The 23,984-nt window shown below is 37.3% G+C and overlaps 1 protein-coding gene across 1 annotated transcript; it reads left to right on the forward strand.

Moving 5' to 3' along the window:
• The first annotated feature begins 2,469 nt into the window (after positions 1-2,469).
• LOXL1 (lysyl oxidase like 1) lies at positions 2,470-22,286 on the forward strand. Its single transcript, XM_053717327.1, has 7 exons — positions 2,470-4,654; positions 4,780-4,888; positions 5,198-5,335; positions 5,886-6,042; positions 6,364-6,459; positions 20,530-20,645; positions 22,145-22,286. The coding sequence occupies exons 1-7, from the start codon at positions 3,709-3,711 to the stop codon at positions 22,149-22,151; spliced, it is 1,569 nt and encodes a 522-aa protein (XP_053573302.1). The 5' UTR covers positions 2,470-3,708; the 3' UTR covers positions 22,152-22,286.
• The last annotated feature ends 1,698 nt before the right edge of the window (positions 22,287-23,984 follow it).

Consider the following 23,984-nt stretch of genomic DNA (forward strand, 5'->3'; position numbering starts at 1 on the left):
GAAGTTACACCCTCAGTGGGGGGCATGATAGTTAAGTAATAAAATGATAATTTTCCATTGTTCTCTCTATGTATTGAGCTTTGGTGTTCCAGACAAATATAAGATAAGGAAGCAAGTCTGTGTACATAAAAGTGATAACATAATGAAATCTGATATTACCTGAAGCTCAACCCATTGTAATAGGCTGTGGTTTCAAAGCACAAAACTAGCTACTTCAGATACACAAATAAACCTGAAAATGCAATTTCTCAAATATTTTATACTCTGCAGTTGGTATAACAAGTCATTTAAAATACATTTATGGAAAAACAATTTTACAGTGTACTGTCCCTTTAAGATGGGGTGACCTTTGTGGGATGAGGGAGGGAAGAGAGCTGTTTGAGAGGGGTCAGTTAGGGATCAGGGGTGGATGTGTCAGGTGGTAGGCTGATCTCTACACTAAAGCTAAAATTAACCCTACAAACTACCTAATTAACCCCTTCACTGCTGGGCATAATACAAGTGTGGTGCACAGCGGCATTTAGCGGCCTTCTAATTACCAAAAAGAAATGTCAAAACCATATATGTCTGCTATTTTTAAACAAAGGGGATCCCAGAGAAGCATTTACAACCATGAGTGCCATGATTGCACAAGCTGTTTGTAAATAATTTCAGTGAGAAACCTAAATATGTGAAAAAGTAAAAAAAATCTAGATCAATACTTTAGGTTGTCTACTAAAAAAATATATATATAGTTTTGATAGGTAAATATAAAAAAGGCTCTATTTCTGTTTAAATGTAGTGATGGCAAAAATGCTAAAAATTCTCTGGTCTTTTAGGGAAGTTTTTGTCTGAAATGCCCGGTCCTTAAGAGGATAGTTGTATTGTAATATGTTCTCACTATACTTTGCAAAGGTTTGCTATTACATTTAATTTATCTCTGTTTTAGAGTGTGCAGTGATATAGAAAATGATATCATTGCTTAAATAAAGTAATGTTTGCTACATGTTTTTTCTATGTGTGTTGAAACCAAAGGTGTTTGTGTAAATTGAAGTAAAATATCTGATGCATTAAATTGTTCCACATTACAAATCTCATTATCACAAGCCAGAGTATAAAAATGGTGATTTGGAAGGTTTTAATTAATGGTAGAAGAAAACAACAAGACTAGTTCATTCTTAATAAGTAGGACGACTGCCCTACAAGTATTCTACTGCTCTGTGAGCACACTAATGAGATATTTTGTATTATTAAATGGAGACTTAATTTAACTTTAACATTAAGTTGGGGCAATTAATCTAAAACACAATTTTGACCCACAGTACCCTTCCTAAAATCCTCCTTAGACAAAATCTTTATTCTACTGTACATCTGTGTAGTTCTAGATGTGCAATGCATTCTGGGCCATGTAGTCTTCAAATGCCAAAACAGGCAGCGAAAGTGTTACACTAGTCACATTCCTGACATTACCTCACTCCAGCTGTTTCCAGCCTCCAGGGCAGAGCTCAGAAAAGCACTGGGGGTGGGGGTGAGTGAGGTTTGGTGCTTGGGGGGACCTAATGCCAGCCTTGTCAGTTAACTCTACTGGTACCAAATCTTTCCAGAAAGCCTTGCTTTATTCTTTGCCAATCCAGATGTTTATTGAAACTTTAGAAGTGGAAGACAATGTCATATATGTTATATATAGCATGTAGGCATTTGTCACTATAAATGCACACACACATACAAACTATCTATCTATCTATCTATCTATCTATCTATCTATCTATCTGTCTATCTGAAGATCTCAAGGTTATTTGACTAATTACAATGTTTGCCCTATAATGAGAAGCATTTGATGTACAAATAATTGTAACCCCAAGCCAACCTTCATCTGGAATATTTCAATCCACATTGCCTGTTTCATTTGGAGGCCAAATGTTTGTTGTACACAGTTTTATTTCAAACAATCTTTAAAAAGGATGCAGCAACAAAAACTGTGGCCAGCAACTGCATTTTAGAATAAGAACTGTCACATGATTTCACTTGTGAATAACAAATAGCAAATTCATAGAGGTTAACAAAATCATTGCTAAATTATTTTCAATGACTATAGTGTAATGTAAAAAGAGAAGTACTGTACTTTCACATTCTGTGTATTTTGGCCTGTTATTTTATATGTAACAGGCGCATTGACACAATGCGTCAGATATAATTTCAAACACAAACTATGTGCGTCATATGCTGGAAACATTTGAATACTGTAGTGAAAAAAATTGAGGTACAGAATGTGCTTTTCATTTCTTGATTTTGTTAATGAAAGAACCTACTGTTTCTTCTTATTCAAAGGCTATGTGTATAGTTATTAAATCTCAGCATGTTCAAAACAGATCATTTTGTTGTGAGTTTTTTCAGTGTACTTCTTTTGTTTTACAATGAAAAGGAATGTTAATAGATGGATCCCTGTCATATATCCTGCAGAGAGGGCTGGGAATAACAGGGACATTCGGAGGTGGGGAGAGTGCAGGCATTAGGACCACTGGAGAACAGGGCAAAGATATGCAGTAACTGAAGCACACAGCTTGTAAGAGACAGGGAAGCGAGATGCAGAGACAAAGAGTAAGTGGAGAACACAGGAAAGGGGCAGAAAAGGAGAAAAATACCTGGAATCAGAAAGTGAAGGGGGACTGAAAGAGAAGATCTAAAAGCAGAGAATAAATATCAGAAGGAAGGAGCTGCATAAAGTTTGAGGAAATAGTGTGGGAGGGGGTGTAGGAAGAGAAAGGAGGGAGGAGAGAGGGTAAAGTGGGGGAGAAAGATACAGCACAAACAGGAAGCAAGTGGAAGAAATGGAGAGAGAAAAACAGGGATGGCATGAGAGAGGAAATACATAAAGGTATAGAAGGGAGAGCAGAGCAGCTGAGAAGGAAGAAGTGAAGGTTACTGAGGAGGTAACAAGATAACAGGGGAATGAGAAGAAAGAATGGGACTATTTCCTATATGGATTTTTACAGAGCTTAGCTCCATTACTCAATATTGTGTCTGACAGCTGCAGAGCATCATTTCATCTTCTGATTGAGACCTACAGAGCACCTCTGTATTTGCTGAGATCTACAGAACATCACTCTATCTAACACCTGGATTGTATTGTTCCATCATTGCATCTCCAGCATGATACCTATGTGGCATTGCTCCATCTCTGCATCTCCTGTCTGAGACTTACAGAGCATAGTTACATTATTCCATCTCCTGCCTGAGACTTAAAGAGCATAGTTACGTTATTCCATCTCCTGCCTGAGACTTACAGAGCATAGTTACATTATTCCATCTCCTGCCTGAGACTTACAGAGCATAGTTACGTTATTCCATCTCCTGCCTGAGACTTACAGAGCATAGTTACATTATTCCATCTCCTGCCTGAGAAGTACAGAGCATAGTTACGTTATTCCATCTCCTGCCTGAGACTTACAGAGCATAGTTACGTTATTCCATCTCCTGCCTGAGACTTACAGAGCATAGTTACATTATTCCATATCCTGCCTGACACTTACAGAGAATCATTCCATCATTAGCTATCCTGAAAAGAAACATTCTATGAATCATTCCTGCTAGTGTACTTCACCTACATGTTTTCAGTTTGCCCATCATTATGTTTGATTATTACTAATTTTATAACCCTTTCAACAACTGCACCTATTTGCATCTCTCCTTAGCGCCTTTTCCTGCCTGGTAAGGAAAGGAGATACCAACATGGTTCTTTTAGAAAAACTTTGCTTGTGGCTTTCAGGACTTTCCCTAGCCCTGGGGCAAGAGGGCTGGGGGCAAATGATTCAGTGGGAAGAGAGTGGGAGGCGTTATCGGCTGCTAAATTCTGGTTCTGAATACCAAGCTGCAGGTGGAGGCACAGGAGGAACTCGGGTTCTGCTGGATGGTAGCCGTGGAGGAGGTTCAGACCTCCGTCGGCAGGCACCCACCCAATCCCGTACTTCATCACAAACTGTGAGGGGAAACACCCGACATCCCTTTGGATTTGGACAGGTGCCTGACAACTGGAGAGAAGGGGGTGAGACAGTAGGTACTGGACGCTTCATTCCATCAGCAAGAGGAAGTGGTGGGAGAACACGCCAGGTCCCTTCACAAAATTCTGTGGCTCAACCATTTGTTCCCAGGCCACAGCCTCCCTATGTCCCCCATGTCCCCCAGCCTGAATTTTATCATCAGGGGTATGAAGACAGCTATGGATACCCTCAGGGAGGAGGAAGCTATGTCCAGCCATGGGGTGGAGGATATGAGGAGGCTTGGGAGGAACCCTCTCCTCCTTTTGGGCAACCCCCTTATTTTGCTGCTCCCCCCATCCAGCCCCAACAGCAGTCTCCCCCAGCTAACCCATCATTGCCTCAAGATGGTCTAGACAGGCGTTTTTCCCATAGTCTATTTCAAGGAGGTGAAAGAATCCCAGAAAGTGAACCAGTATATCCAGCAACTGGTGGTGGTGGTGGTGGTGGGAATGTGGGCTTGCCTCCCTTTGGAGGAGTGGGACTTGGAGAAGGAGGATATTATGGTGCCCAAAGGCCAGAACCATATCTGCCACCTGCCAATGTACCCAGTGTCCCAGCTACAGGAGGTGAAGCCCAAGGTGGTCAACAAAGCAGAGTCAGTGTGGGAAGTGTGTTCAGAGGTAACCAGAATGCTAGAGGTGAGTATGGTAGAAGGGATCTTATCTAGCAGGCACACATAGAGAGTGTTTTTTAATGAGTTTCTCTAAAATATATTGTTTTCCAGCAGACAGGCTTGGCTACTCATGCAATGTTATCCCCACAGGTCTCCCTGATTTAGTTCCTGATCCACATTATGTCCAGGCTTCTACCTATATCCAGAGAGCTCATCTCTATTCACTCCGATGTGCAGCAGAGGAACGCTGCCTCTCAAGGTGAGAACCAGAAAGTCTGCTCCCTTGCTGTTATGTGGTGAGAAAGGTTGGTTTTGGCATTACATGTATGAGACAACACATTTATGCATGATAGCTGGCTAACATTCTTGCTGTATGTATAAAAAGCAACAGTGAAAGTGGCTAATTATGACAATGACTGCTATTGTAACAATAGCCGAGCTTTATATAACTACTTTATGCTGGAGAGGTTGATAGTCAGGCTGTTTTTTTTGGTTGATGACCTTTTTAAAAGCTACTGAGTTTGCACTGCTACTGACACTCTTTTTACTTATGTCATTTCATTACCAGCTCTGCGTACAGTGCTGAATCTTCAGATTACGATGTCAGAGTTCTACTCCGTTTCCCGCAGCGAGTCAAAAATCAGGGAACTGCTGACTTTCTGCCTACCCGCCCCCGTCAAACCTGGGAATGGCACAGTTGTCATCAGTAAGTACTATAGGGATTGGAGTGTTTAAAGGGACATTATACATTTGATTTTTCTTTGCATAAATGATTTGTAGATGATCCATTTATATAACCTATACAGCTTTTTTTTTTTAAATGTATAATTTTGTTTATTTTTAAATAACATTGCGCTTATTTTCAGACTCGTAACAAAGCCCCAAAGTTTTAGAAAAATACTGATACTGTATACATACTCCAACTTGTTACTGTTTGTGTAAAGAGTCTTTTTATATGCAGAGGAAGGGGGTGGGGGGAGTGTCTGGTTTTGTTTTTTTGCTATAGAACCAATTTTAGTGGGTGTTCCAACTAACCTTTTTAACAGTACTAAACTGGGACCTTCTAAGTAAGTTTTTAAACTAATTTATACTGGACTTTTAGATCAGTATCTGTGCATATTATTCTTTATAGTAGTGTCTATTATATCTATGCAGTTAAATGAAAATTGGAGTATACTGTCCCTTTAAGGCTCCCAGAGTAGCAGTAGCTCTTATTATAGAGGTGACAGATCTGACATCTTAATTATCTCATGCAGACACTATCATAGCATGGATGAATTCAGTCACTATGATCTACTAGATGCCACCACAGGCAGGAAGGTCGCAGAAGGGCACAAGGCCAGCTTCTGTCTGGAGGATACCACCTGTGACTTTGGCAACCTTAAGAGATATGCATGCACTTCACACACTCAGGTGAGTAACTGCCTATTGAATATTCTATTTGTGCACATAAATGTTGACCATCTAAAATATAGGGATTTTTTTTCTAAACATCTAAATCACAACTATTTTTTTAACATATTTATTGTGCTTCCCCCCAGACAAAGTTTTCATTTGTAAGAATAAAACCAGAATTGTTTTGCAACGTGTTGTGTGCTAGTATTTATTGTGCTCTTACAATGTATAAATGTATGTGGACTTATAATGCCTTTACACCCATAATTATTTGTTACTTTAGTCAAGGGATGGCAAGATACTACTCTTCTCTAGATACATTAGTTATTTCTCATGCAGGGTCTGAGTCCTGGTTGTTATGACACGTACAATGCAGATATCGACTGTCAGTGGATTGACATCACTGAAGTGAAACCTGGGAACTATATTCTCAAAGTGAGTATTGGCAGAATTTATGTCCTCACAGAGCAATCCTTTTATTTGTACACTGTCTCCAACATGCTATACAGCCACCTCTTGTCATTATTTACACATAACATCTTCTTGAGAAGTCCCACTCTCTGATAATACTGCTTCACTTGATAAAAAAATGTATGAAGTCAGTACACTCCTTCTGAAAGTTAATTACACTCTCCCTGATAGTAATTTTTTTCCTGATATCGCTTCCTGATAATTTTCTTTTCACTGATAATATATTGCTTCCTAAAAATATCCTATCCCCTGATGGTGCCACTCCAGCGGCATATTTAGGTTTTGTGCTGCTCAAGACAATCAAAATTCTGCTGCCTCCCACCCAGGGTTTAGCACTTTTTTGGCCATAATATTTTTTGGTTAGGGTGTAACGTGACTTTTTTTTCATGGCATGTCCACAGTGGATGTTCATATTCAAGTGCACGTGTGTGTATATGGTGAGTGTGGGAGTGTAGTGTGAATGTGTGTAGTGCAGCGGGCATGTGAAGTAAAGTGTGCGTGCATGTGTGGGTGTAGTGAGTGTGTGTGAAGTGAGAGTAAAAAAATGTTGCCCCTGCTAAAATCTGCCTCCCTATGCAAGTGCCTTGTTTGCCAAGGCCAAATACACCCATGTGCCACTCTCCATTATGTATCTCTGTCTGATAATTCCTCTGTTCCCCTTATATTCTCTGTTTCTCTGATAATAATATTCTTCATAACAGTATCCCTATTCTTGACTACTGTCCGTTCTGAAGCCTCCACTATAATAATGCTACTCATAGTATCCCCTTAGCAGGTACCCTTGCAGCATCTGATAATGGCATTCATTCTGTTAAGGTTCCACTACCTGATAACACCATTGTCCCTCGCAAAAAACCCTTTTCTGTCATAATACTCCTGCCTTCATTTTACTTCTTTCCTATCTCCTTTATTAATACCACTCATCTCCTTGTCAAGATAATACATCAAATTAGTAACCAGGCGGATGTTAAAGGAAAAGCTGTCACAGTGTAGCTTACCACACTGAGCAGGCCATAGTCAGAAATATTTGTGTGTTTACTAACAATGGCAATGTGTCCTCCTTCTCACTGTGGCAGGGCTTGATTTGTTTCTGTAGCACTGTGATAGTACTGCTTGTCTAGGGGGCCTATCTATCAAACTCCGAACGGAGCTTGACGGTCCGTGTTTCTGGCGAGTCTTCAGACTGGGTTGATTGATACCTCCCTGCTGGCGGCCCATTGGCCACGAGTCTGCAAGGGGCGGCGTTGCACCAGCAGCTCTTGTGAGCTGCTGGTGCAATGCTGAATACGGAGAGCGTATTGCTCTTCGCATTCAGCGATTTCTTGCAGACCTGATCCGCACTGTCGGATCAGGTCCGCAAGACCTTTGAAAAATTGGCCCCATAGTCTTCCCAGAACAGAAATACCCCAGCATGTGTTCCATATAAAGCCATGAATTAGTTTGGTGAAAACTGTTCTTTACACCTGCAATCGTAATATTCCTTTCCTATGTTTACATCAAATCTTACAGTTAATATTGTATACTAGTTAAAAACCCATCTTATTGTATAAGCTACTCCTTATCTCTCCATTTCTTCCTCGTCTTCCATTTTTTATCCTCATATTATATCCACTCTCCTTGTTCATACCTTCTCCTATTAATACCTTTCCATATATTGCCACTAGCTTTTCATTTGTCTTATTATTACTTTGTTATTAGTACTCACTATGTCATTTCTAGGCCTAAACAAGCTGTTTCAACTATTTTAACAACTCATTTTTTTTTTCTTTTGTCAATTTATCTGCTCAAAAATACTTTCTTCATGATTCCTAAAGTCTTTATGTAACAGAGCCCTCCCATCCAGCAACAACAGACAGGCCAAGTGAACACCCATCACCTAAGGGAGAGAATGGCCTATTTAAGTAAAGCGTACAAGTAAAGAAAACAAAGTATTATGAAAGCAAAACAAAAAATATATATAACCCGCACTAGCTAATATTATCAAAAGCTTTATTCATTTAAAAAAAAGTCAATACACAATGAATATGAAATCCTCTCTTCATCCCTACATACTCAAACCACCTTATCAGTAAATACAAATGTAAAATGAAAAGTGAAGTACACAATTCTCACACAAAACATTCCTGGTGATGTCTCATTTCTCCTAGGGACACCTAGGGCCCATGGGCTTCCCTAGGGGAAATTAAACATCACCAGGAATCTAATGTGTAAAAACAGTGAAGTCCATATAACAAATATACAAGAACAGCTGTTTAGATGTATTTTATATATGGCTTAATATGGTAATAAGTCAAAAAATAAAATGCCTCTTTGCTGTTCCCGGTATATGAGTAGAATCACTGTAACATTTCTCTCAGAAAATAGCATCCATTTGCATGTATCCTTAATTTTAAAGCCTTTTCAATAGTACATAATGACCACAATAACATATGTATCAGCACTGAGCAATTAGGCTGACATTTGTATAAACACCACCACAATCCAGGCAACAAGTATTGTGACAGTACTGCTTGTCTAGGGTGGTTGTCCCTTGTCAGGTGGTTTGAGCGCTTGTCAGGTGGTTTGAGTATGCAAGGACAACGGCATTATTTCATAATCAGAGCTAGATTATGAGTGGATCACTATTTATCGCTACCACTCGCAAGCTAACTACACTAGAAGTAAGCTTTTTGCGCATGTCGAGTAGTGTACACATTGCATTAACATATTCCCCCATAGACTTCAATGAAAAAAAAGCCTAACACCCTTACTCACGCGCAAACTCGATCGCATTTTCTCAAGTGCGCTAAGCCGACATGAAATATTAATATTTTACATTCTATTGTTCTTCACATAGAAGAATATGTTCTATTTATTAATTAATACATATATATATATATATATATATATTATATTTTTTTTGTTGCAATATAAATCAATACCTATAAATATGCTAAAGTCCTTTGCAGCCTTTTTTTTCTAACACCTGAGACCTCATACCTTTGAGCCCTTATACATTTTTATTGCAATTTTTTAAAATAATTTTTATCAGACAGTGTTATTATGAGTGTAACTGTACTTTGTAATGTATTTTTAATGTTTTTGTGCAACTTTTTAGTCGAGCATAACAGTTATCCAGAGCTCTGAAGTCACAATATCCCGACACGCGTAAAATTCAATTGCGCTCAAGCGAACGCGTTTCCTTTCAACTCGTAATACTTATGCTACTTTCGATGCTCGCAAAGAGCCTTGATAAACCCCTTTTTGCTCACTCGCAACAGCACGCCACTCGTAATCTAGCCATCATTGTGTGTTGGGGTTTGTCTCTTTTGTAATTAAAGGGACACTGAACCCACACTTTTAATTTCGTGATTCAGATAGAGCATGCAATTTTAAGCAACTTTCTAATTTACTCCTATGATCATTTTTTCTTCTTTCTCTTGCTATCTTTATTTGGAAAAAAAAGGCATTTAAGCTGATTTTTGGTTCAGTACTCTGGACAGCACTTTTTTTAATATTGGTGGATGAATTTATCCACCAATCAGCAAGAACAACCCAGGTTATTCACCAAAAATGGGCCGGCATCTAACTTACATTCTTGGATTTCAAATAAAGATACCAAGAGAATGAAGAAAATGTGATAATAGGAGTAAATTAGAAAGTTGCTTAAAATTGCATGCTCTATTTGAATCATGAAAGAAGAAATTTGGGTTCAGTGTCCCTTTAATGAAGCTTTTGATAATATTAGCTAGTTCTGGGTTAGGTTTATTGATTAATACCATTTTCTCTTACCCTGTTAGTACCTGTCTCTCCCAGGATATACGGCCTTACCTCATCAATAACTATGTCACCAAATGTGTACAGCTTCACACCCTTACTAGCAATCAATCCAAGTTTATAGAAACTCATCCCATTAATGACCAACTCACCCAAATGTATATGCCCTCACTACATTAATATCAATCTCCTTAGTTCATAGAGCCTCACCCCATTGCTAACCCTCTCTCCTATTGTAAATAGCCTCACTCCATTACTAACCATCTCTATCATTGTATATATCCTCACCCCATTACTAACCATCTCTCCCACTGTATATATCCTCACCCCATTACTAACCATATCTCCCATTGTATACAGCCACACCCCATTACTAACCATATCTCCCATTGTATATAGCCTCACCCCATTACTAACCCTCTCTCCCATTGTATACAGCCACACCCCATTACTAACCATCTCTCCCATTGTATATATCCTCACCCCATTACTAACCATCTCTCCCATCCCATTGTATATATCCTCACCCCATTACTAACCATCTCTCCCATTGTATATATCCTCACCCCATTACTAACCCTCTCTCCCATGTATATAGCCTCACCTCATTACTAACCATCTCTCCCATTGTATATAGCCTCACCCCATTACTAACCCTATCTCCCATTGTATATATCCTCACCCCATTACTAACCCTTTCTCCCATTGTATATATCCTCACCCATTACTAACCCTCTCTACCATTGTATATAGCCTCACCCAATTACTAAACATCTCTCCCTTGTATATATCCTCACCCAGTTATTAACCCTCTCTCCCATTGTATACAGCCACACCCCATTACTAACCCTCTCTCCCATTGTATATATCCTCACCCCATTACTAACCATCTCTCCAATTGTATATATCCTCACCCCATTACTAACCCTCTCTCCTATTGTATATATCCTCACCCCATAACTAACCATTTCTCCCATTGTATATAGCCTCACCCCATTAAAAACCCTCTCTCCTATTGTATATAGCCTCACCCCATTACTAACCCTCTCTCCCATTGTATATATCCTCACCCCATTACTAACCCTCTCTCCCATTGTATATAGCCTCATCCAATTACTAAACATCTCTCCCTTTGTATATATCCTCACCCCATTACTAACCATCTCTCCCATTGTATACAGCCACACCCCATTACTAACTCTCTCTTCCATTGTATATATCCTCACCCTTATACTAAGCATCTCCCCCATTGTATATAGCCTCACCCCATTATTAAATATCTCTTCCATTGTATATATCCTCACCCCATTACTAACTCTCTCTCCCATTGTATATAGCCACACCCCATTACTAACCATCTCTCCTATTGTATATATCCTCACCCCATTACTAACCCTATCTCCCATTGTATATATCCTCCAACCATTACTAACCATCTCTCCCATTGTATATAGCCACACCCCATTACTAGCCCTCTCTCCCATTGTACATAGCCAAACCCCATTACTAACCATCTCTCCCATTGTATATATCCTCACCCCATTACTAACCCTCTCTCCCATTGTATATATCCTCACCCCATTACTAACTATCTCTCCCATTGTATACAGCCACATCTCATTACTAACCCTCTCTCCCATTGTATATAGCCTCACCCCATTAATAAACATCTCTCCAATTGAATATATCCTCACCCCATTACTAACCCTCTCTCCCATTGTATATAGCCACACCCCATTACTAACCCTCTCTCCAATTGTATACAGCCACACCCTATTACTAATCATCTCTCCCATTGTATATCCTCACCCCATTACTAACCCTCTCTCCCATTGTATATATCCTCACCCAATTACTAAACATCTCTCCCATTGTATACAGCCACACCCCATTACTAACCATCTCTCCCATTGTATATATCCTCACCCCATTACTAACCCTCTCTCTCATTGTATATAGCCACACCCCATTACTAACCCTCTCTCCAATTGTATACAGCCACACCCTATTACTAATCATCTCTCCCATTGTATATCCTCACCCCATTACTAACCCTCTCTCCCATTGTATATATACTCACCCAATTACTAAACATCTCTCCCATTGTATACAGCCACATCCCATTACTAACCATCTCTCCCATTGTATATATCCTCACCCCATTACTAACCATCTCTCCCATTGTATATAGCCTCACCCCATTATTAAATATCTCTTCCATTGTATATATCCTCACCCCATTACTAACTCTCTCTCCCATTGTATATAGCCACACCCCATTACTAACCATCTCTCCTATTGTATATATCCTCACCCCATTACTAACCCTATCTCCCATTGTATATATCCTCCAACCATTACTAACCATCTCTCCCATTGTATATAGCCACACCCCATTAGTAGCCCTCTCTCCCATTGTACATAGACACACCCCATTACTAACCATCTCTCCCATTGTATATATCCTCACCCCATTACTAACCCTCTCTCCCATTGTATATATCCTCACCCCATTACTAACTATCTCTCCCATTGTATACAGCCACATCCCATTACTAACCCTCTCTTCCATTGTATATAGCCTCACCCCATTAATAAACATCTCTCCAATTGAATATATCCTCACCCCATTACTAACCCTCTCTCCCATTGTATATAGCCACACCCCATTACTAACCCTCTCTCCAATTGTATACAGCCACACCCTATTACTAATCATCTCTCCCATTGTATATCCTCACCCCATTACTAACCCTCTCTCCCATTGTATATATCCTCACCCAATTACTAAACATCTCTCCCATTGTATACAGCCACACCCCATTACTAACCATCTCTCCCATTGTATATATCCTCACCCCATTACTAACCATCTCTCCTATTGTATATATCCTCACCCCATTACTAACCATCTCTCCCATTGTATACAGCCACACCGCATTACTAACTCTCTCTTCCATTGTATATATCCTCACCCTATTACTAAGCATCTCTCCCATTGTATATAGCCTCACCCCATTATTAAATATCTCTTCCATTGTATATATCCTCACCCCATTACTAACTCTCTCTCCCATTGTATATAGCCACACCCCATTACTAACCATCTCTCCCATTATATATATCCTCACGCTATTACTAACCCTCTCTCCCATTGTATATATCCTGTTAGATATCCTAGGTTACAATATTATTTAAATCTCAGCAGTAACCTTCAACGTATTATATATTTACGTAACAATATTTCCGAAGTTTTGACCAGTTAAACTTTATATACACATTGAATATATTTTTGCAGGAAATAGTATATTGACTATGCCCCAATATGTATGTCTAGTTGTTACAATATTCCTATAAATTAACCTTAACTCAAAATGAATAGCTTATTAAATATCACACAGGGATTATACTAGAATAATTTATAAATAGCCAGAAAGTTTAATCAATACAATATATATATATATATATATATATATATATATATATATATATATATATATATATATATATATATCTCTTATTTAAAAACGTTGTATTCACCTATGTTCAAATCTCACAATGAAATCTTAGCTTAAATCCCACAAACTAATGGGATTTCCAGGGAAATATATTTCACTATTTTAAACCCAATATAATCTAATACACTTCACTTAAACCCAGATATTGTTACACAATACTACCAATTCAACATATACCAATTAATCTAGCATGAAATAACTTCCTATTTAGCCACAATAAAACAAATTGAAATGTATCATAATAACTACAAATAACTTATGGCATTAAAATACACAAATCCTTTCTTAATAACAATATTTAACACTAGTATACCTACTATCCTATACTATAAAATATATATAGAAAAAGATACCTTTTAAATTACAGCTTCAATTGGACTATGGCTATAAAGAATATCTTTGCTATAAAATATTAAATTATAAAAATCGCCATACATTACTAAATACCCATATGAGAGTTCAGCTTTTTCAATGAAAATTATTTTCACTGTCATATAAGAGCGTGTGCACAAATCTGGAAGTGAATGTTAGGCCCAATTTTGTTTGCTCTTCCAGAGTAAAGAGTTTACCATTAAAGGACCAGTCAACACAGTATATTTGCATAATCAACAAATGCAAGATAACAAGACAATGCAATATCACTTAGTCTGAACTTCAAATGAGTAGTAGATTTTTTTTTCTGACAATTTTAAAAGTTATGTATTTTTCCACTCCCACTGTATCATGTGACAGCAATCAGCCATTCACAAATGCATACACGCTTATTCTTGCACATACTCAGTAGGAGCTGGTGATTCAAAAAGTTTAAATATAAAAAGAAGACTGTGCACATTTTGTTAATGGAAGTAAATTGGAAAGTTGTTTAAAATGGCAAGCTCTATCTGAATAATGAAAGTTTAATTTTGATTGAGTGTCCCTTTAATAATTTTGTCTTACAAAATTCTATGTATCTCCAAAGCAGCAAGTTAAGTCAGTAAGACATGGTAAGCAGCAGCATTAACCAGCATTGAGCCTTCACCAGCATTGATTCTATTACTTCCTGTGCAAGAATTTTTATCAGTGATAAAACCCACCTCTTTTCTAATCATTCAGTGAAATTTTGGGTACGCCCTTTGAGTTTATCTCTCATTGGCCCTTGGAAATGCATATGGTAATTTAAAATCCCCTGACAATTTAAAATACCCTTTGGTTGCAATTCCCGCATTAAACACCAGGGGGGGACAACAGGCAACGGAATGTAGTTTAACCCCTTAATGACCACAGCACTTTTCCATTTTCTGTCCGTTTGGGACCAAGGCTATTTTTACATTTTTGCGGTGTTTGTGTTTAGCTGTAATTTTCCTCTTACTCCTTTACTGTACCCACACATATTATATACCGTTTTTCTCGCCATTAAATGGACTTTCTAAAGATACCATTATTTTCATCATATCTTATAATTTACTATAAAAAAATTATAAAATATGAGGAAAAATTGAAAAAAAAAACACTTTTTCTAACTTTGACCCCCAAAATCTGTTACATTTCTACAACCACCAAAAAACACCCATGCTAAATAGTTTCTAAATTTTGTCCTGAGTTTAGAAATACCCAATGTTTACATGTTCTTTACTTTTTTTGCAAGTTATAGGGCCATAAATACAAGTAGCACTTTGCTATTTCCAAACCATTTTTTTTCAAAATTAGCGCTAGTTACATTAGAACACTAATATCTTTCAGGAATACCTGAATATCCCTTGACATGTATATATTTTTTTTAGTAGACAACGCAAAGTATTGATCTAGGCCCATTTTGGTATATTTCATGCCACCATTTCACCGCCAAATGCGATCAAATAAAAAAAATCGTTCACTTTTTCACAAATTTTTTCACAAACTTTAGGTTTCTCACTGAAATTATTTACAAACAGCTTGTTCAATTATGGCACAAATGGTTGTAAATTCTTCTCTGGGATCCCCTTTGTTCAGAAATAGCAGACTTATATGGCTTTGGTGTTGCTTTTTGGTAATTAGAATGCCACTAAATGCCACTGCGCACCACACGTGTATTATGCCCAGCAGTGAAGGGGTTAATTAGGGAGCATGTAGGGAGCTTTTTGGGGTAATTTTAGCTTTAGTTTAGTGTAGTAGACAACCCCAAGTATTGATCTAGGCCCATTTTGGTATATTTCATGCCACCATTTCACCGCCAAATGCGATCAAATTAAAAAAAAACGTAAAATGTTTCACAATTTTAGGTTTCTCACTGAAATCATTTACAAACAGCTTGTGCAGTTATGGCACAAATGGTTGTAAATGCTTCTCTGGGATCCCCTTTGTTCAGAAATAGCAGACATATATGGCTTTGGCGTTGCTTTTTGGTATTTAGAAGGCCGCTAAATGCCGCTGCGCATCACACGTGTATTATGGCTAGCATTGAAGGGGTTAATTAGGTAGCTTGCAGGGTTAATATTAGATTTAGTGTAGAGCTCAGCCTCCCACCTGAAACATCAGACCCCCTGATCCCTCCCAAACAGCTCTCTTCCCTCCCCCACCCCACAATTGTCCCCGCCATCTTAAGTACTGGCAGAAAGTCTGCCAGTACTAAAATAAAAGCTATATATATTTTTTTTTTTAAAAAGCATATTTACATATGCTGCTGTGTACGATCCCCCCTTAGCCCCCAACCTCACTGATCCCCCCCCCAAACAGCTCTATAACCCTCCCACTCTAACTTGATAGGCGCCATCTTGGGTACTGGCAGCTGTCTGCCAGTACCCAGTTTAGAAGAAAAAATGTCTTTATTTTTAATTTTGTAAGCATTTCTGTAGTGTAGCTTCCCCCCACACAAAACCAACCCCCCACCCCTCCACGATCTCTTTTTGTGCTTTTGCACAAACAAGATTAGGCCAATTATTACTTAAAAAATTTTCCGTAGTGTAGCGGTTCCCACCCGCTCCCGCCCCGTGCACGCGCCCGCCCGCCACCCTCCGTGCACGCGCGCGCGTCCGTGCGCGCCCCCGGCGGTGCCGCCCCCGATCCCACCCCCCGTGACTTAACACAGCACACCGATGGCCGCCCACCCGCCTCCCAAGTCGGCTCCCACCCACCAACGATACCGGCCATCGATGTCCGGTGCAGAGAGGGCCACAGAGTGGCTCTCTCTGCATCGGATGGCCATGTATGGTTATTGCAGGATGCCTCCATATCGAGGCATCACTGCAATAACCGGAAAGCAGCTGGAAGCGAGCAGGATCGCTTCCAGCTGCTTTCCACACCGAGGACGTGCAGGGTACGTTCTCAGGCGTTAACTGCCTTTTTTTTGAGGACGTACCCTGCACGTCCTCGGTCATTAAGGGGTTAATTTCATATTTAAAATATTCTATTTCTCAATTACAGGAATATGTATTTTTTATCAAATGTCTATTTAATACACTCATATTTTCCTAGCTTTAATAAACTATATGTTCAATACATGGCCCATCTATTTTAACTGAGCACGTATTTACAAGTCCAAACATGGGTATATTGATTTAGTATGTATTCTCATACATCCAAACATTATGCCTGTGCACAATATCAAATCTATATAATATACATATAATACATACTTCCTACCAACAATGTCTCAAGAGATGTACTTTAAAGGCATATTTCTATGATGGGACTTAAAAGGATTTCAATTTTATACTTTCAGTATGATATTAATTCATATTTTAGTTCATATTCTGATATAATATTGCCACATTTTCCAGTTATCATCTTATATCATATACATACCCTGTGAGTAACATTCTGATATAATTCTGTAGTAATTAAATCATGACAGATATATATATGAGCAATTATTTTATTTACTATCTAATATATATATATATATATATATATATATATATATATATATATATATATATATATATATATATATATATATATATATATATATATATATATATATACACACACACTCCATCATGGCACATTTCTTAATAATTAAAAGTAAGGAAAGGTGTTCAGGTGATCTAATAGGAAATCTCATTACACAATTCCAGACAGTGATCAAAAGTTTATTTGAAGGCAATTCCTTTGAAAATCCCCATCTTCCTATCTAAACAAATGTCTGTTTCTTTGTACTCTGATGTGTAATCAGCAAAGGGGGGTGGTGTCACTCAATTTCTGACATCAGACTTGCAATACAGATTAATGTATTTAGCAATGGTCAGAGCATGTCCAAGTTTAATATTTAATATATAAATGTATTATTTTATCTTATCATATATGTATATATATATATATATATATATTATCTAATGTCACTCAGCAATATCCTGACAATCCTCACCCCATTACTAACCCTCTCTCCCATTTTATATAGCCTCACCCTATTACTAACCCTCTCTCCCATTGAATATATCCTCACCCCATTACTAACCCTCTCTCCCATTTTATATAGCCTCACCCTATTACTAACCCTCTCTCCCATTGAATATATCCTCACCCCATTAATAACTTTTTCTCTCAGTGTATATAGCCTCACCCTATTAATGACTTTTTCTCTCAGTGTATATAGACTCACCCTATTAATAACTTTTTCTCTCAGTGTATATAGACTCACCCTATTAAAAACTTTTTCTCACAGTTTATACAGCCTCACCCCTTTAATAACTATTCTTTTTAGATTTCACAGTCTCACCCATACTAAGTATCATGGTTTATAAATATATATTTATTACAGATGTGCAGCCAAGACATTTTGGTTCTGAATATTCAGGGAAATTTGTTTCCCTGAATATGCGGTGGGTTCACTATTCGGTATTCATTTAGTTTTAAACTAAATGTTTAACTAAAATGGAATTATATTTTAACATTTACATTTGTTTTCATTAAAACAACTGTAAATGTTTCAAAGCTATAGGTAAATAGTTCACCCATTGCTATAATACTTACTTTGTATTCAAATTCAAATGTTAGAACGAATGTTATTTTAGAAATTCGAGTTACATAATCGAATGTTGACAAGAACCAATATTCTCAAAAATTCTATAATCGAATGCTATTTACATTTTTCGAATGTCACTTTCGAATTCAAATGTTCTTAATTAGATCCATATTCGATTTAACAAATACTATTCAGAAGTTCAATAGTTCATCTGGCAAGGATTTTAGTAAAATGATACTTAATTGATACAAATATATCAATTTGAATGTTTCTATTTCGAATATTACATTTAAATAAAGCATTAGAAATACTATTACAAACATATAAATTTGAATGTTTCAAATTCGAATATTACAGTTAAAGAAAGCATTAGAAATACTATTAATTATATATAAATTAGAATTTTTCGAATTTGAAAATTGCATAATTTGAATATTACATTTAAATAAAGCATAAGAAATACTATTACAAATATATAAATTCGAATTTTTTCGAATTCGAATATTGCATAATTCGCATACATTAAATGAATGTTAGAATGATGTACAAACATTCGAAATTTGAAATGAACGAACGAATGTGTTAAAATTCCTTTAATTTTTCGAATGTTACTAAACATTTGCCCATCCCTAGCTCTGGAGAGCAAGGAGAGCATGCTAATGTAGTATTAACCCCTTTAAAAAAATAAATAAAGTTAGTGAATGAATACTGACGTTTTTCTTCAGTATTTTTTTTTGTGTGCATTCATTTTGAAATCCGTTTCATTAAAACGAAAAGAAAATCTGATTTTCGTCACGAATGTGCCATGTAAATTAATATATGTATTAAAAATCCCTTTTTAACACACATTATGCTTGTTAAAGGGACAGTGTATTGTACAATTTTCTCTTTAATTTGTTTCCAATAATCACACCATATTGTTGGCATTGTTTTAGACCTTATATTGTAATATATGAGTCTCTCCTTCAAATCTTAAATCTTGCCTGAGTAGAGAGCCTTAGCTCATCGGGCCCTTAGAGAGAACAATTCAGAAGAAAATTGAGAGAAAAAAGCAGCTATTTCATGTTCAAGAATAAACCTAAATGAGTGATTCCTCATACATTTTATACTATTTTTATGTTTTATTTTTCCCATTTACCATGTTCTTCATAATATACCCCCAAACATTTAATTACTCAGTTCAGATTTTGACTCTTTATCCTAGTTTATCATCCGTTTCATGTAGTTTCTCTTTGTATAAAGCCATCAGCTGTGTGTTACATTGAGCTTATAATTAACCTATTATGATAAGTTTATCATAGGCAGGTGATACCCTGTCAATACCCTTCCCTTTATTAATACGTTGCCACCCTATCAATACCCTTCCCTTTATTAATACGTTGCCACCCTGTCAATACCCTTCCCTTTATTAATACGTTGCCACCCTGTCAATACCCTTCCCTTTATTAATACGTTGCCACCCTGTCAATACCCTTCCCTTTATTAATACGTTGCCACCCTGTCAATACCCTTCCCTTTATTAATACGTTGCCACCCTGTCAATACCCTTCCCTTTATTAATACGTTGCCACCCTGTCAATACCCTTCCCTTTATTAATACGTTGCCACCCTGTCAATACCCTTCCCTTTATTAATACGTTGCCACCCTGTCAATACCCTTCCCTTTATTAATACGTTGCCACCCTGTCAATACCCTTCCCTTTATTAATACGTTGCCACCCTGTCAATACCCTTCCCTTTATTAATACTTTGCCACCCTGTCAATACCCTTCCCTTTATTAATACCTTGCCCCTAAATGCTTGAATATTACTTTAATTCTACTCATTTTTTTATTTTACCAGGTTGTGGTGAACCCCAAGTATAAAGTGCAGGAATCTGACTTCACTAATAATGTGGTGAGGTGCAATATCCACTACACAGGACGTTACGTGTCTACCACCAACTGCAGAATTACACAGTGAGGAGCACATCTCTCTGTATCTGTCTCAGCTTTGCACAGTTCATCACCTCCAGTTATCTTCTTGGTTGAATTTCTCCTCTTCTTTTCAGTTTTCTTTCATGCCCATGTCCCCAATGTTTTCCTCACTCTGTCTGTATGCACCTTGCAAGACCTGTAACACTGCCATAATTATAAAGTGGTCTTACTTTAATGTTAACTTTTTTTTTTACTGCCCCAATGCAGCTCTAGAAATCACATATGAGATGTTAGACAGATCTATTATTTCTGCCTCACTAAAGCTGCAACTGCTTCTGGCCAATTGAATGGTCACATGACTGTAGCAGGCACGGTGTGATGTAGGTTCTTCAGGTTAATGAGAATTTGTAGGGAAAAAAAGCCTATTTGCACAGTCCATTACATTTAAATGTATTTTCTTTTTATACTATCTTAAAGGGACAGTTTATTAAATTGTTTTAAAATAGATCATTTAGCTTTCTTTTGTCATTGGAAATAGTTGCTTTTGTCTGTTGAGTCCGCCACATTTACAGAAATTTCAGTACTAAAAGGTATATGAAACCCAAAATGTTTCTCTCATGATTTAGATAGAGCATACAAATGTAAACAATTTCCATTTTACTTTTATTAACAAATTTACTTCATTTTATTTGTATCTTTCATTGAAGGAGCTGTAATGCACTACTGGGAGTTAGCTGACCACATAGGATGAGACAATGACAAGAGGCATAAATGTGCAGCCACCAACCAGCAGCTAGATTCCAGTAGTGCATTGCTGTTCCTTAGCCTACCAAGGTATGCTTTTCAATAAAGGATACCAAGATTAAAAAACAAATTAGATAATAGAAGTAAAATGAAAAGTTGTTTAAAATTGCATGATCTATCTGAATCATGAAAATTACATTTTTAATTTACTGTCCTTTTAAGTATTAGCTACAGAAAAGCTATGTAAACATAGACTGCAGAAGAAATTGCACTCCTGAAAGGGGTTGTAGAGATAAGTACTAAAATGTTATTCTAAATTCCTGGGCTGGTATAACAAGCCACTAGAAACACAATAAGTGTGTACACTGTCTCTTTGAGTAATTAAGTAGTTATTTTTATTGAACTTATGTAGGGATGGGGATAATGTTATGACATAAGCATTTAAGGGACAATATATTGGGGGGGGGAAATATATGTACTAGGTGTTATTATGTCCATTTAAGAGAGGGACTTGACTACTTGTACTTATGATAGAGCTGCTTCTGCTCCCCTTTCTGACTTCCCATGCTACATACCCTCATATACTACATTTTCCATTACTCCCCATCTGATTTCCAGCTATCAACTGCCTCACTCTGAAATAAAGCTAATTTTTAATTTCCCCCAAAGCATCCTTCCCTTTGACATTATACCTCCCTATTGTGCCTCCCCCTTACTCATCAATGCCAGACTGTCATCATTCTCTGCCCCTTCTCTATGTATCCCTCAATCATTCTTTCTCTCTCTTTCTTCCAAAGGTCCTGAACAAGCCTTTACAAGGAGAATCTTACCTCCGAAGGATTTATATCCTACCCCAAATACGTAGAAATGTCTTCTCCCCCCCTTGAAACACCTGTGTAAAAATTCCTCACTTTTTCCAATAAAATACATTTCACTTTTTTTTTCATTTCATATTATTTTTTTTTATTATGGGCTCATACTGGATACTAGAAGTGACAAGTGTGTAAAAATATTTATTTAAACTAAAAAGTTAGATCCCAAGGATATAGTAATCCTTGTATAAATAGAATGGGACTTCAGCACTCTTTTAGATGATATCAAAAAATATGTTATTCATTTATATCCATAGATAGGCATTTTCTGTTATCATGGCATAAAAAACACACACATCCCTGAAATAAGGTGCAAATAAGTGATATCTCAAAAAGTGCAACGATAAGTAACACTATGTATCAAAACATATACAAAACTAAAATCTTAAAGGCAAATCTGGCATCCCAAAAAATTGGCTTTTTTGCATGCAACACCCTGCTGCACCAAACCCTGTATCATAACAGGCTGTGTCTGGGCAGGTTATCATGGGGATCTATGCATGCTCGGCAGTTGATGGTATAAAATGATAAAATATCGGTCCAGTTGTGCTTAAGAAACAAAGTCACAGTAAAAGTTCCAATGTTGAACGGAAATTGCTTTTCACAAATTGCCTTTCAGGGCAAGCTTATATTCAGTGACAGTAATGCATCATTGATTCAATGATTAAAGCAAGCAAGCAGGTAAGTAAATAAGCAGGATGTAAGTCATGGCATGCATAGGGAAGAAGCGATAAGGAAAGAGGTCAGTTATTAACAATATAGGCAGTCCGGACAGCAAGCAACACAAAGCAAGCTCCACATAAGCGGTTCCGTGTCTGTAACAACAAAATGATACCTCTCCTCAGTATATTTGTGACCATATAGGAATGTCCACGCTGTAAACAATTTTCAAACCATGCCAGGTCACTGCAAAAGGATCAGAGCACATCCGTTTCATCCGTATCATGTAAGCACTTGGAAATTCTTACAAGCCAAACATCGGGTGTCAGAGCACCTAGCCACCACCTACGTACGTTTCACTCCCATTGGCTGATCAACGGGACTTTGTCAGGGCGTAATTGCGTCATGTGTGAATACTTAATGTATTCACTTCTCTTAGTCCAGCCTCCTGACAAATAGTGAAATATAATTGAGTAACATTTTAAAGGGACACTGAAACCAAATTTGTTCTATCGTGATTCAAATAGAGCATGCAATTTTAAGCAACTTTCTAATTTACTCCTATTATCAAATTCTTTACATTCTCTTGGTATCTTTATTTGAAATGCAAGAATGTAAGTTTAGGTGCCGGCCCATTTTTGGTGAACACACTGTGTTGTTCTTGCTGATTGGTGGGTAAATTCACCTACCAATAAACAAGTGCTTTCCATGGTTCTGAACTAAAAAATAGCTTAGATGCCTTCTTTTTCAAATAAAGAAAGCAAGAAAAAGAAGAAAAATTGATAATAGGAGTAAATTAGAAAGTTGTTTAAAATTGCATGCTCAATCTGAATCACAAAAGAAAAAAAAAATGTGGGTTCAGTGTCCCTTTAACAACAAAAACTACTAGTCAATGAGTGAGACGTGTGTGGAGAACCCTCGGCGTTCACCCCATATATAATACATAAGTATGCAGACAGAAACCTAAAAAAAGAAAAGACTTACAAATGCAAAGGTGGTGTTATAAACACCAGTCTCGTATATACAAATGTTAAACTTTATAACAGCATGGCCATAACAAGGTAATAGAAGTACTCTTTATTAACATATAAAGATTACCTACAGC

This window comes from Bombina bombina, chromosome 6 (genome assembly GCF_027579735.1).
Source record: "Bombina bombina isolate aBomBom1 chromosome 6, aBomBom1.pri, whole genome shotgun sequence".
In the NCBI taxonomy this organism is placed as follows: Eukaryota; Metazoa; Chordata; class Amphibia; order Anura; family Bombinatoridae; genus Bombina; species Bombina bombina.

Excerpts from the sequence above, each read along its gene's own strand:
- LOXL1 (XM_053717327.1), top strand. The coding sequence starts at position 3,709 with ATGGTTCTTTTAGAAAAACTTTGCTTGTGGCTTTCAGGACTTTCCCTA. Across the intron at positions 4,889-5,197 it reads GAGGAACGCTGCCTCTCAAG|CTCTGCGTACAGTGCTGAAT; the intron begins GTGAGAACCAGA and ends TTTCATTACCAG. Across the intron at positions 5,336-5,885 it reads GAATGGCACAGTTGTCATCA|ACACTATCATAGCATGGATG; the intron begins GTAAGTACTATA and ends TATCTCATGCAG.